The sequence below is a fragment of the Harmonia axyridis genome, chromosome 7 (assembly GCF_914767665.1).
Source record: "Harmonia axyridis chromosome 7, icHarAxyr1.1, whole genome shotgun sequence".
In the NCBI taxonomy this organism is placed as follows: Eukaryota; Metazoa; Arthropoda; class Insecta; order Coleoptera; family Coccinellidae; genus Harmonia; species Harmonia axyridis.
Window position 1 is genome coordinate 13366120 of NC_059507.1, and position 15142 is coordinate 13381261.

At 31.1% G+C, this 15142-nt stretch overlaps 4 protein-coding genes and 1 long non-coding RNA gene across 6 annotated transcripts; 3 read left to right on the plus strand and 2 right to left on the minus strand.

The window, feature by feature from the left end:
* The first annotated feature begins 105 nt into the window (after nt 1-105).
* LOC123684251 (polyprenol reductase) lies at nt 106-1766 on the plus strand. The gene is made up of 5 exons (XM_045623436.1): nt 106-757; nt 835-1032; nt 1091-1219; nt 1342-1499; nt 1553-1766. Exons 1-5 carry the CDS (start codon nt 403-405, stop codon nt 1643-1645), a joined length of 933 nt encoding a protein of 310 aa, XP_045479392.1. The 5' UTR covers nt 106-402; the 3' UTR covers nt 1646-1766.
* LOC123684250 (glycerol-3-phosphate phosphatase-like) lies at nt 1619-4660 on the minus strand. The gene is made up of 4 exons (XM_045623435.1): nt 4199-4660; nt 4007-4144; nt 2688-3037; nt 1619-1968 (listed from the first exon to the last, which is right to left on the minus strand). Exons 1-4 carry the CDS (start codon nt 4454-4456, stop codon nt 1764-1766), a joined length of 951 nt encoding a protein of 316 aa, XP_045479391.1. The 5' UTR covers nt 4457-4660; the 3' UTR covers nt 1619-1763.
* Nucleotides 2695-3168, plus strand: LOC123684255. The gene is made up of 2 exons (XR_006748118.1): nt 2695-2832; nt 2895-3168. It is a non-coding gene; the product is annotated as an uncharacterized LOC123684255 (long non-coding RNA).
* Nucleotides 4661-4696: 36 nt separating the features above from the next.
* LOC123684248 (mannose-6-phosphate isomerase) lies at nt 4697-7416 on the plus strand. Its single transcript, XM_045623433.1, has 6 exons — nt 4697-5195; nt 5263-5404; nt 5766-5918; nt 6075-6242; nt 6323-6525; nt 7059-7416. The coding sequence occupies exons 1-6, from the start codon at nt 4878-4880 to the stop codon at nt 7251-7253; spliced, it is 1179 nt and encodes a 392-aa protein (XP_045479389.1). The 5' UTR covers nt 4697-4877; the 3' UTR covers nt 7254-7416.
* LOC123684241 lies at nt 7342-15085 on the minus strand. Of its 2 annotated transcripts, none has more exons than XM_045623420.1 (15): nt 14745-15085; nt 14324-14688; nt 13042-14224; nt 12545-12745; nt 12246-12491; nt 12022-12193; nt 11423-11588; nt 11055-11333; nt 10675-10802; nt 10386-10566; nt 10031-10306; nt 9290-9437; nt 8891-9154; nt 8562-8764; nt 7342-8228 (listed from the first exon to the last, which is right to left on the minus strand). In XM_045623420.1, the coding sequence occupies exons 1-15, from the start codon at nt 14918-14920 to the stop codon at nt 7567-7569; spliced, it is 4650 nt and encodes a 1549-aa protein (XP_045479376.1). In that variant the 5' UTR covers nt 14921-15085; the 3' UTR covers nt 7342-7566. The 2 variants fall into 2 exon arrangements, with proteins under 2 accessions (XP_045479376.1, XP_045479375.1); XM_045623419.1 differs by having other exon boundaries at nt 8547-8764.
* Nucleotides 15086-15142: the final 57 nt, after the last annotated feature.

Below are 15142 nucleotides of genomic sequence, written 5' to 3' on the forward strand. Positions count from 1 at the left end.
TAATGAAACCAGTTCAATGTCCTAAATACTAAAACTGCAAATATATTTAGTATTCTGTGATCAGATATAGATAAAAATTTTATTCTATGCCTCTTAGGTAAATATAACCTTATATTTGAAAGTTATTTTGCGTCAAATATTCAAATTTGAAAATATGAACAATTTATTCCAGCATTTTAACTGTTCAAAGACTAATGTAGAATGATTTTGATACGTTAATCCAACCTTTTCAATTAATGATTATGGGAAGGTTACAATTAAGTAGCAATTACCTTTGTAATAACAATAATTTTCAATAGAGCTGAGTGTTAACATTCTACTTGAGAAGTGGGACAATAACGGTTTTTTTAAACTGTTGAATTGAAAAATCCCAAGATTGCTACCGCGAGAGGTTCACATAAGATGGATTCTTTGAAAAATAATTTTAGTTCAGTGAATTTGATACAATTTTATTTTTTAGTGATTTCAGTAGCAGTTATATTTCTCGGAACCCTCATAAATTTCTTCGAAATATATCTACCTGCATTCATTTTGAAAACATTCAGGTGCGGGAAACATGCATATAAAGGGACAACCAATTTACCAACAATTGAATTCCCTAAATCGTCATTTAAACATTTTTACCAAGTAGGACTATTATGTTCCGTTTTCACATATCCTTTTGTATTTGCCACATATGTTTTGGATTTCAAAGTTCCATTTTTTTTCTCTAGAAGTTTATTTCATTGTAATTGTGAAGGAAAGCAAGATTCTGGCAGTGAGTTATAATGATAATAATATATTGGGTTGAAAATTCGTTCAGCATAAACTTATTTATGAATTGTTTAATTTCAGCATCTGCTACTGAAGTATTTGTGGCAATGAGTCTAATCAATTTGCAAATAATACGCAGATTTTATGATACTCACTTCATATCTATTTTTGGGAAAAATAGTAAAATAAATTTAACTCACTGGATTGTTGGGATGACTTACTATCCAATGGTTATTCTTAGTATATTGTGTGAAGCTCCTAATTTCACTACTTCTGCTGGTAATATAACTTGTTAAGTTAGTTTGTTTTAAAAAAAATCTTTTGGGGAATCTTGTAGAATTGAAGAAAGCAAATTTGTATGATTTGGGACTTCTGGAAGTATTTGGAATATTGTTATTCTTCTGGTCATGGTGGCATCAACATGTCTGTACTGTTATCTTGGCTAATTTACGAAAAACTAAGAAAGGTATGTATCTTCAATTTGGTTAATGGAAATTGTATCTATCAAACAGCACAACTTTTGTTCAATATCATTTATATCTCAAGATTTCTTTCAATTGCATCTGTGATATGTATTCAAATTTTTAGGAAATATAAATGACTACAAACTACCAATAGGGGATTGGTTTGAATATGTCTCATCACCACACTGTAGTGCTGAAATTTTAATGTATTTTGCTTTAACAATACTTCTTTGGAAAAGCAGTACATGGTGGTATGTAATGTTATGGGTTCTCAGTAATCAGGTTAGTTTCTTATCTTATTTCAATAGTCAAGATTTGTAAATAACTGTTTTTAGATTGAAAGTATCCTCCTAAGTCACTGGTGGTATCAAGAAACCTTCAAACATTTTCCAGAAACTAGAAAAGCTTTGATACCTTTTATTTATTAATTAAGATTTCATATTATTTTATGGTGCATTTTTATATTTCTATTCTTACAGGGTAATACATATTTCCATAAAGTGATTATGTATATTTACAAGACTAAAATACAATATTGACATCTGTTCAGTTCTTGTGTTCCTTTAGAATTAGGTATGGTAACATATCCTCCAAAGATTTAGTGTACAAGTCAGGGAAAAGTCCATCTGTGTTCTCACCTAAATATCTAGATCGCAGTTTGGAATAAAGTTCTTCAGCTTGGGTCATACCAGATAATACTATAAGAGTTTGACATCCACATGCTTGTCCTAGCAGTATATCTATTTTCAATCTATGAAAAAATCTTCGATTAAGATTTATAAAAAATGCAGAAAAGTTTGGGGATTATTCAAAAACTTCAAAATTTCAGGATTTCTTTGACAAAAAAAAAGGGAATTTGTCAATAAAATACTCAAAATATTATATTTCCCTCAAAGATGTAATTTTCCGAAATTTAATGTAATTAATATTGAAACAAATTCATATTTAATTTGTTTTCACTAGGTACCAATAAATAAATTGGTGCTGCAAAATACGAGATTTTCTATCTGCTCTTTTTTAACGGTTCGGCAAATGTAAGATGTCTAAAATAGATATCTCGTATCCGATTCATGGGTGAAGGAATGAAATATGGTTTATCCACGCGAGTATAAAAAAAAGTGGTCGTAAAGGAATGGTCCGGGGATCCCCCAGATTATCGAAGTTTCTTCGAGCATTAGGAAAATACTTTAGGAAATGAGTAAATTCATTTTTTAATTTTTTTTCGCTAGAATTCAGTAGTCAAGGAATATCTATAAATTTCAAGGTAATTTGGAAGATTTTTTCAGATTCCGATAGATTCGACTAGAAAATCGGTAGATTCAACGAAAATTCGATACTGAGGTTAGTGACCTCTACCCGCCATTACTATGATCAAACAAAATAACAGATGTCGCTCAAGTCCAAGAAGAATTTCGATGGTTCATTCAATTGATGAATCCACGATACTTTCTATAGACTTCTGTAAATTACCTATCTCCAAGAAGTAGTGTTTTTTGCGGGTCTATGCAATGATGCGTTCTTAAGTATTCTATGATGTAACTGCTGGGTTTTCCCAATATTTTTGCTTTTCTCCCTGAACAAGTTTCGATAGCTGCTAAGATAGCACCAGTCGAAGGTACAGCTTTAGGGGTGAATCCACTTCTTCTCTCTTCGGAACTAAGTGCAACAAATTCACAGGTCGGATCTTCCAAGTAAGTGGCAGCTTTGAGAATTTTCGGCAATGAGAAATGCTCATCAAGACCGACAACTACAGCTTTAACTTCAGGATCTATTTCGGCTTCTAAATAAGTATCTGCTATTGTTTCCGCAGGTGGATCAGGCTGAAAACCTTCAATCGTCAATTTGAAAAAAGTTGAAACTTTAATCGAAAATTTCACGCAATAGATTGATTTACTCAGAAAATTACTAATATAAAATAATCTAAAATAAATATATATTATGATGCAAGGAGGAGGCGGATTTTTTATTTTGGGGGGGGGGCAAAGTAAATCGAAATTATAGTTCTGCTAATCTTGTAATTATTTTAGCCTTAGTATGTCATATTTTACGGGGGGGCAGCAGAATTTTTTCAAATGGGAATATATGGATTGTGATATACATCAAATGAAAGGTGATTTGATTCAGCGATGTGGCTAACAGTAGAATTGGTTGTGCCGTTTTTTATTGAAAAAATGAGGAAATAATTTACAATTTGTGATTAGAGAGTAACTGATGCAATGAGACCGTTAAATTCTTATACTTATTATTAAGGGAAATCCACGAATCCATGGATTTTAAATTTCAAAAGCAGGTCTTCCTATAATTATTCGAATTTACGCTCCACATCCCTCTACTATTGTTATCAATTTCATCACAGAAATATTTAGTAATTTTATTTTAATATTCTTCTTTAATTTTCTGTGGTTCTGTTCAGAAGATCCAGACGAAATTTCGTACTAGGCATTAGGCTTTTATTGAACATTATTTACATACAAATGCATATTTTCATCTCGATCACCAAATTTTGTAACTTACCATACCTACGGAACCCTTTTTGTCGGATTTTGGCCATTAAAACAAACTTAACCGCGCCATTCTAGATTCAAACCAACCCTGAAAATTCAAAGTATATATGTCCTTCTGCTCGGTAATTTTACTGCTTTCACGGCCGGCCGGACAGAATCGAGTCTGAGGACGGATTCGTCATCAGTCAATCGGAGCGATCCATTCGAAACACGAACGTTCAACAAAATTATGTACATCCAAATTTTCTGTTCGTCATGGTCATATAAATATTTTAAATATATTACCCCAGTGCCTATGTGAGTGATTCCAAAAGCTTCTAATTCGTGGACAAGTCCCTTTGAACCTATTACGTAAGCAGTACCGTTGAAATTTAGACTTCTAAGGTAATAAGCAGTAAGATATGAGCTGGAAACTACCTCATCCTGAAAAAATTCGTTTTAAGGGTTACTCTGTTTCTTATTCGGTTGTAATCATGCCTCGTGAATAATTATTCCAAGTTTTTCAGCGTGCTCTACCACTTCTTTTCTAGTTCTCATAGAATTATTAGTAAAAAAAAATATCTGTTTTCCAATTTCTCTTAAACGATTCAAAGTAGCAGGAGATCCCTTTATTTCTTTGTCTGCATTCCATAAAACTCCTTCACAACAAGTTATAACCGTGTCAAAGGAATTGAAAAATCTCCAGAATACGTGATTTGATATATTGGTAAGTTCCGTACAAGAAGAATGGTACATTTTACGTTCCAGGTAGGTAACTACTTTCAAAAGGATTGATAGGTTTTATATTGTCAATCGATTAAAATTCAAAGCATCAATGCAATTTCAACATAGAAAAAAACTTTTTATAAAAAAGTGTTTGAGCTTCGGATAATTTTTTTATTAATCCCAGAATAAATATTATTTTAGCTGAGCTGATTATTCATCCTCTAGTGATTTAATCTTAATGGAATCCCGTCTACGATACACATGTCATAACATGTTTATGTAAACACAAAATAAGAAACGTCAAATTATGAAAGTCGTAGGTTATCACTGAAAAGTTATCAAATTTGGAATAATGTGAAATTACATTTCTAATTTTTTTGTGTACGTAATCAAATTTTTTGTTCGACCATACGAATTTCCGAAATTATTTTTTCAAACTTTATATCCTAATATGGAATTAATTTGTGGAGTTCAGAATTATGAATGGGGCAAACGTGGAAAAGAAAGCAAGGTAGCTGAATTTTTGAAATCTGCACAACCTAAAAACAAGATCGAAAAGGAAACTCCTTATGCTGAATTATGGATGGGATGTCACCCTAGCGTACCTTCCAAAGTAAAACAAGGCAATCAACTTCTTCAAAATGTGATCATTAAGGATCCTTCAGTATTGGGTAAAAATGTTACAGATAAATTTGGAAATCAGCTACCTTTTTTATTCAAAATACTTTCTATAAATAAAGCTTTATCAATTCAAGCACATCCATCAAAGGTAATCAGGTGTTTTATTGTATTGTGTCCTGTATTCCATTCATGTTTTATGTTGTTCTGTCTACCAGAAATTAGCCGAAGAATTGCATGCTAAACAACCAGACATCTATAAAGACCCTAATTATAAACCAGAAATGGCAATAGCTCTTACACCTTTTGAGGCTTTATGTGGATTTAGACCAGTTTGTGAAATTAAGGCATTCTTGCAAGGTGATCACCAATACTTGATAATTAATTATAAACTCGAATGATGAAATGAAAATGAATTTCTATTGCCTTGTTATTATATTAAAGACAATTTTTTCATTAAGGCTGACTATAACTTTCTATTTCATTTTGGCACACTGGCTACCAATTTATTATTTAAAAAAATTGATATCATGAGAAGAGAATTTTAAATGAATAGAATTTTTTAATATGAACAATTTATTTGATTTTCATATCAAATATAGGTATACATTTTTAAATTGAATACATGCTAAACTACCATTTTCATTAATCAGTTAGTTACTGTAAATAATATCTACTACTCTCATTTAATAAGAATTAGGAGATAATAGAAAGAATTTAGCTGTTCCAGAACTGAAAAATCTTATGCAAGATGTAAATACCGATGATGATTTTCAATTGGTCAAATCTGCTATACGCTCAGTTTTACAACAGCCAAAGGAAAAAGTTGAGGAAGAGGTGAACAACTTGATTGATAGGATATCAAAAATTAAAAGTAAGTTTGTGCACAGGCTGAAACTATTTCAACAAATCCATTTTTTATTTATACAAAATGAATAGTTAACTAAAATTTCGAATAGTTCAATTTTCATAACTTTCAAACTGTGCTAGGGCTTTTTATCAAATACAAAAGTAAAAAAAATTTTTACAGGTGAACATCAAAAATGTTTTGAAAATGTGGAACTTATTCAACGACTCAGCAAACAGTTTCCTGGTGATGTAGGTATATTTATGGTTTACTTTTTGAACCATATAAAGCTAAATCCTGGAGAAGCGATTTATTTGGCAGAATGTGAGCCACATGCTTATCTTTGTGGAGGTAAAATTCATCGATAAGAATAGTACCTACAAAACAAACCTTTTTTTGTCTTAAATAACAATTTGTGATTATAATTTTAGATTGTGTTGAATGTATGGCCTGTTCTGATAATGTTGTTCGAGCAGGATTAACCCCAAAATTGATTGATGTTGACACACTTGTATCAATGCTAACTTATCAGTGTACACCACCTGAAGATAAAATATTTTGGCCTTGCGTTGAAGACACTTATACCTACGTATTTCAACCTCCAGTACCTGATTTCGCTGTAGCTCATATAAAGGTGAAAATGATTTGTTATATAAGTTTCTTCAATCAAAAACTAAAGTAGCTTACAAGAAAGCACTTTGTGACAGTTTTTTTGCTCATTTGTTCAAAGGTTTCAGTGGGCACACATAAACAGATCGTCATATAAAGTTTATCTAGGAAGTGAGTTATCAAAAATTCAGCTATGTAGCTTTTAACAGGAAAAAAATTATCAAGTTTTTCTGATTTCTTAATCCTTTGATTTGTATATCAAAAAAGAAAAATTCGAATCTTCCATGCTTGATTTTATTATTTTTATATGCCTTCTTAGTTTTCCCAAGAACATTGTTCTAAAAATTGATTTATGCCATTGTGTTGAAAGTCCTATATGTAATTCTATGATTTTATGGCATGTAACTTCGCAGGTTAATTGAGTAAATGTATTCTTTTGCAACCGTTATAACTCATTAACACTTTTCTCATCTTCAACACATAGTAAAAGTGTTTCATCCTATCATACTGAATGGATTGCATTTTGAAATGCACAAGATTAAAAAATTATGTTTTCAGATTCCAGGTCAAACTAATCAACATGCTCTAATAAAAAGGAAGAGTGCTAGTATCCTAGTTGTTACCTCTGGTAAAGGAACATCTGAAAATAGAGAATTGGTCCCTGGAAGAGTGTTCTTTGTACCTGCTGAACAAGAATTCAAACTTTCTTCAGAAGAAGATCTCGAAATTTTCCAGGCATTTGTGAACATTTGAGAATCAATTCGAGATCAGACTTGTGATATGTTCGTCATCAAATTGGATGAATTATTTTTGAACCAAAAAATTAGAGAAAAAGCAAATATATATAAAAGAAAATTTATTCCTGAGATAAAAACATTATACTGTAATCAAGTTAATAAAACTAAACGAATATGAATTTCTGATTGTCAAATTATTTTACTTGAAGTAATCATCCATACTCCTTATTATAAATCACAATACTAACAATATAAATTAAAAAATCATCTTCCTAATAAAAAAAATATCAGTTCGAAAATGGCCACACTGCTATATCTAATCAGTATTTTTATGATTCTCCTTCAGATTCATTTACCTCATGAGTATTCTTTGCTTCATCTAATGTTGGAGTATCAAGTGTATTATTTATCTCTACTGCTTCTTCGGTCATTGTTTGAGATTGTTTTATCATCTCAACAATCTTTTCTTCATCATTGACTTCTGTATGTCCATTTTTTGCGTGTTGTTTCTCTTTATTTAATTCATCATGAGTAATTGTTACTGCTTCTTTATCCACTGAATTTTTGATCTCGATTACTTCTTCAATTTTTGTTTCAGATTGTATTATTTCTCCAATACGTTCTTCATCATTAATTTCAGTTAATTTTTCTTCATTTACTTTGTTATGAGTACTTGTTACTGCTTCTTGGTCAACTGAATTACTTATCTCTACTACTTCCTCAATTTTTATTTTAGAGTGTTTTACATCTTCAACACTTTCTTCGCCATTGATGTTCGTATTTTCTTTTCTTGTTATTTTTTTCTCATCATTCACTTCATCATGAGTACTTGTTACTGCTTCTATATCCACAGAATTATTTATTTCTATTGGTTCTTCATTTTTTGTTTCAGAATGTATTACCTCATCAACATTACATTCTTTACCATTAATTTTGACATCTCCATTTACGATTTTCTCTTGTATCCCTTCTTTTGTATTGTTTTCATCTCCTAAAATATCAAAAGAATGAAAAAGTTTCCAAACTGAATTCAGTAGCAAAAAAATTAGTTAAGTTATATTAGAATTACATAATTTAAAAAAGGCAAACAGCACATGATACCTTCTATTTAAAAAGTACTGAGAATTGATCACATAAAAGTGAATCATCATTTTTGATAATTCATTATAAAGATTAGATAGATTTAAAAAAGTTTTGATTGGCTTATTTGTCGGCGTCTATTTTGAAGGAGATATAAATTTGTAAAATAATACATATTTTATTGACCAATCATCAGTAGTTCCCGACATAGAAATACTCGTGAAGTTACCTCCGAAAGTATTACCATCCTCTTCAAGCAATTTATTGCTTTTCTCAATATCAATCCTGTCATTTTTGGAGAATGCGTTATATCGGAAACGACAAAATTTTTTCAAACTAGTATTTTCTGTTATTTCAGCTAGATCATAAGCAAATCCAAGTATGCCAACATCATTTCTTCTCATCAAAAGTTTGACAGCTTCTTCGTATTTTCCTAGTTTTATGTAACTGAAAAATAAATTACATTTCATTCAGTTGGTATCATCTAATGTGGAGTTTTCATTACTCCTCCTTTATATTACTTTGTTTTTAATACTTCTCACTTTCATTATTAGTTAATTTTTATGAGCTCACCAAATGGCTGCTATTTCCAAATTTCCACATTGTGCACAGTACTTAGCCCATCTCTTAATAATATCCTTAATAATGACACTGTCAGAAGGTAATCTAGATTTAACCAAAGCTAAGGCTTCTTTGAACATTTCTTTTTCACAAAGATATTCAATGGCTTCTTCGATTTTCTGAGATGACAAGAAATAGAGTACTACCTCCAGAGGATCTGCATCTGATCTACTACTAAGTTGACTAGCATATGTTTCACAAGCTTTTTGCCATAAGCTTAAAAAAATTCAAAATAAATTAATGATGATGACTATCACAATGCCAAAAATTAAGTTGAAAAAATTAATCCTTTCCTTTATAAAACTTCTAATATAATATAATAGCATTTTGAGCACATCCTTAAATATATACCTTGTGGATACTGATGGAGCAAGTGAAATCAAAAGGGGGGTCACTCTACGCTGTTGAATCGCTTCAATAATATGAATCTGTAAATCACCTTTGAAGACAGATACTGTAGCTGCAGACTCCAATCTACCTTTATCCAAATGAGTTTTTTCTGAAAATTCGAAATGTCAAAATTTATAATTACTAGTTATTGATGAAAATTAAAAGGTATCAACTATTTCTGTCCTAACTTGAATACCCATTCCAAATTTCATCAACACAGTAATTTCAGGTTAGCTCATGAGCAACAAACAAAATATAAGAAAGAGCTCACATTTCTACTACTAATGACCTAATACGATTATTAATATAAAATTCCGACCGGTAGAACAAGAGATATCAAGATCCCGGGTATTTCATGTTAGTGCATGCTAACATGACTATCAAAAGGATTTGTGAACGCACAGAACGAAAGACACGAAACCAAAGTTGTTCACTCTTTGCAAGTGGAATTTTTTAAACTTGAAAACTAAAATTTTTTTTCAATTCAAAACTGATGCTTTTCCTAGTTGTGACGGAATATGCCATATATTTCTTGTATTTTCTTATAAGACTGCCACCAGACTTTATTGACAACTTTGCAGCTTAATAGATAAACTTTGATTTCACCTTTAAAAAAATATATTCTCAATGAATTGATTTTTCATGTCGTGAAAATCGCTGTATTATTATTTCTAGAATTAGGTTAAACTAGTTATCACTTACCAGTGGAGTTCAGTAGAAGCAATATATCATCCTTTTTTCCAAATAATTTTTGAATATTAGATGGGTTATCTATGGTACGATTATATACTGTCTCATCTAAAATTTCAAAAAGAAATCTTGCACTATCTTCATCCTTTTCGTTCGGTGTACCTGTGATACTGGGTAATATAACATATTTAGCTGCTTTTAAAATTTTTTTCGATGCATCGAATTCTTTTGGCGAACCATTGCTCTTTTTTATATTTTTAAGATGATCTTGACACTCTTTTAAAACCTCTACAAAGAAAAAATGAAAATCATCATATTATGGTTCACTGTTTTCAGGAAAAATTTCATTTTTGAATCTAGATTTTACCACTACTAGGAGCTCCAATATTATCCTTTGACTTCCATCCTATCAAAGTAGCAGTTCTTGACACTGCCATTATTAAAAGATCTTCCTCTACAGGACTCCACATAATTGCTTTGATTGGTTGGAATCTTCTATTTCTATCATAATAAGATGCCAATATTGTCCCATCTGTGGCATTCAAAACCTAAAACATTTTCATATAAATTTTTTGTTAATATTCAGTAACGTTGTTGTGTAATGATTTTAATCTATAATTATATAAAAATAACAAGAAGGAAATATTGAAAATTACATAAGCCATTCCATCGTCCCCAGCAGTTACTAATTGATCACCATTGAAGGGATTCCAAGCTATCTCCTTTACAGTACTGTAATGTAGTTCAATTTTTCTTTTCATCGCCTCATCAATGTTAAGAGTACCTGTGAATGAATGCAAAAGATTCTGACAAACAATGCATAGTTGGGAGTGAAAATAAATGATGTACATTATATCCTTCACTCCTAAAAACATTTCGAGCTGAAATTCGTATGGGACTATCTAAGTTCCATCCAGGATACCCATACCAACATCCATTGAAATGTATGGAATGGTGTGAGATTTTTCCGTAAAGCAAGTATAGACTGTCGGGCTCAAAAAAAGGCCTAGTGCATTAAGGCAATATAAATTCTCACCATTATTTTCTGCCACTTCTGCAAAATCAAAGAGGTATACAACATTCTCCAGAGCTGCTGCAACCCAGAATGACCTAGCAGAACAAGATTTTTCTGAATCTGGATGCCACTTTATAAGAGACATTTTTTTTGTATTATAATATGAAGCTTTAATCTCCAAATTGGAATCGAGGAAAGCAATTTCTCCACAGGCATGTGATACCAGCATCAACGACATGTCAAGTTTCCAAGAGAAATAATAAGGTACAATATCCAACTTTATTAGAATTTTGAGCGGATCTAAAACATAATAATCACTATTACTTTCATTCATCGAATATAGAGCATCCTGACTTTCAAAAATTTATGGATATATTTATTGTGAATACCTTCTTTTGGTTGATCTGCATCGAAAATCATTAAATTTCCTTTCCCTAAGACATACAAACAAGTTTTATCTTTATAAGGTGCCCACTGAATGTTGTGAATAGCACTTGAGAAATACTGCTTGAACCAAGTAGCTCTTTGCTTATTGTTCGTATTGATGATGCCAATCTAAAAAAATGGAAAGTTATTGAAACACAGCAATGAAATAATTAATATCTAAAATAGAGTTGCAGAAATTAATATGTAATTTTTCATATGATATTCTTAATTGAATTGACTTAAATAATAAAACAGACGTCTACTAACCAAACGAGAATTTGCTCTCCCGTAGATTGGAACCCTGGCTTTCTGTTTGAAACACTAGCACGTTGTACACAGTTATATTCATTATATTGGAATATGTATATACATAACTCCTAAACTATTATGAATAGAACTTTATGACGAAAACTTTTTTGAGAAATTTTTTCAATTCGCCCCTTTGAAATTCATGGTGTTATTATTAGAAATAATAAACATCATTAAATGTTGTTATTAAAGTTTAACTTTCTGGTCATACCATTTATTTAATTAATAAAAGTTGACCTGTTCATATACTCACAGTGCCTTCTTCTGTACTGAAAGCAATCAACAATTCATTTTTGGGATTCCACTCTAAATTGGTAATTTTTCCATAAATCTTGGCGGAGTAATTTGATGGTGTAAAAAATTTAGGAGAAGAGCTATTTGTATTCCAAATTTTTATACTTCCATTAGACAAACCTAAGGCTATTCTGTAAAAAAAAAATATTGTATTCTGTTATAACAAATAAGAAAGAAAATTACCTATTGGGATCCATAGGACACCAAGTCATACAATTCACAAGCGCACAAAACGTTTCTATAGATAATAAGTGATTTGTCCTGGAGTTTAAAATCGTATTCAAGAGATACATATCATGTGAGAAGGTCCAAAATTTTACTTCATGGTCAGCAAACCAGTTATCTACTGTTAAAATAGGTACATGGGCAGCTAGTGCAAAAATAAAGCCAACATGTTCATTGTGAACGAGTGTATATTCCTTTTGTGCACTAAAATAAATAATAAATTAGATTTGGTTCACTCGCACAAATTTAACACTCACTTTGGTTGATCAGGTAGATGATATTTTAGGACTTCCCCTTTATTTGTGGTAATCAGAAAATAAAACGGGTTTACCCATTTCAAGGTACGCCAAGATGGACTGGAATTTTTTTTATTTCTATTAAAATAAGGTTTTTTGTCTGATAGCTTAAAAGAACATAACGTCTTTCCATCATCTCTTGCTCTCCATATAATGATTTTACTACAACAAAAAATTAAATTTCTCCAAAATATTGAAAATATTTATTAATTGGGAATCAGGTCAAGTATCAAAAGTATTATGAAAACTTTTTCAGGTCAAATTAATGCATAGTGTTATCAATAAATGAGGTAATATTTTTATAGTGTCCAATAGCCTATTAAGAAAAAATAAAAATGATATTGGAATTTCTAAGACTGTACAAGTTCTAGGACAAGGACAAAGAAGGATTTTATCCTTTTTATGCCTTCAAATAAATAACACTTCTTAATTTTACAGATTCTTTACATTGAACTCACCGGTCCTTTGAACAAGAAGCTAACATCAGATCTCTTTGTGGTACATTCCCATTCATTTCAACAGTTTTAGTATGGGTTTTTTTTACAACTTCATTACAAGAAGTTGTTGGAGTTTCTAATAATTTCTCATTCAGTGGTTCAATGTGTTCACAGGAATCAGGCAATTCCTTTATCTGTTCCTCCTTTAATGGTTCAAATGGTTTACTAGAAGCTGATAATTCTATCTCTGGTTCATCTGCCACAACCTCAACTGTTTCACAAGATGCTGGTAACTCTTTCTTTGGTTCCTCTTTCACACCAACTGGTTCAGAAGAAGCTGACAACTCCTTCTCTGATTTCTCTAACATAGGTTCAACTGTTACGCAAGATGTTGATACTTCCTTCTTTGGTTCCTCTACCACTGATTCAACTGTTTCACAAGATGTTGATACTTCCTTCTTTGGTTCCTCTACCACTGATTCAACTGTTTCACAAGATGTTGATACTTCCTTCTTTGGTTCCTCTACCACTGATTCAACTGTTTCAAAAGATGTTGATACTTCCTTCTTTGGTTCCTCTACCAAAGGTTCAACTGTTTCACAAGATGTTGATACTTTTTCATCTAGTTTTTCTATAACAGATTCACCTGCTTCACAAATTTCATTTTTCTTCTCAGTTTCATCAATGAAAGGTTTAATTGGTACACAAGAACCTGACAAATCTTTCTTTGTTTTCCCCATAATAGATTCAATTTCTTCGGAAGTTGAGTTTTTCAGTTTTACATATGAATCTTCGATCTTTGGTTTTTCCACTACTTCACAAGAAACTGAAAACTCTTTTTGTGGTTCATAAATAATAGGTTCACCACTTTCACAAGGCTTATTTTCCAGATCTTGTCCTTGCTTTGAATTTTCAGATATACTTTCAGCTAATCTCCTTTCAACTTCTCTCAATAAGTCTTCTTTTTTTTTAAGTAAATGGTTTTTTTCCTCTACATCTTCATTATTCGGTGCTCCATTAAGATTGTCATCTTTTTTCATCTTAGATATGGTATCATTTTCTGTATCAGTGTTATTCTTTCTATTTTTACTTAACAAAAGTGATGCAGGCTTTTCAGGAAATATATTTACTGGAGCTGGACACCAAGAAAGTGACGTTACGTCTTCATAGTGTCCTCTTAATGTGTGTGTAATATGACCATTTTCTGTAAATTAGATTAGATTATGTGAAAATAAGAAATGACAAATAGTTTTTTTATAATTAAGATATATGGCAATTTTAATATTTAATTCACAATACTCACTCTTGAGGTCAATGACAATTATAAGTCCAGTTTTTGCACCTAATGCTACTATATTAGATGAATGTGGACAAGGTGCCATACATGTTATAGAAAGTTTATAAGAAAATAAATGATTTATGTGGGTGAATTTAAGTTGATGTATATTACAAATTACAAGAATTCCAGCTTCTGTAACACTCAACATTCTTTCCTCACTCAAGAACATTGCTGCAACTAAGTTATCTTTCTCTCCCTTATAGGGTGGGCTGCATTTCTTCCACTGCAATAACTTCATATCCCATATTTTAACAAGTTTGTCATCCCAAGAAGATAATATCCATTTATTTGGGGAATTCCATTTTGGATTAACATCTACAGAAACTATCCTAAAAATGAGATTAATTACCATTAATTTCACAATAATATTAATGATTATTCCCACTTATGATTGGAGCCATCATCTGGTAAAATATCGATCTTAGGAGATTCATCACCTATGGTTGGATGAATGATAACCACTTCGTTTTTTGATCCGTATACTAATGTATTATCTGAAGCACAAGCTAAAATATGTGAATTATACCAATTTGGCGAAGGTGGAATAACAAAATTATCCATGATCTGTATATTCTGCGATAGGACTTCCTAACATATAACTCCCTGTCTCCCTAATACAATCTGTAAAGGTACCTCAGCATTGATAATTTTTTAATATTAAAAAAAAACAGAAAAAAATCATCAACTTCCCGGTTTAATTACGTTTGATGTGTGGGGTTAGGGATATAAGAAAATATCTATGCCAGATATATCTTATTAGAAATTTAGAATTCTGTGGTATAA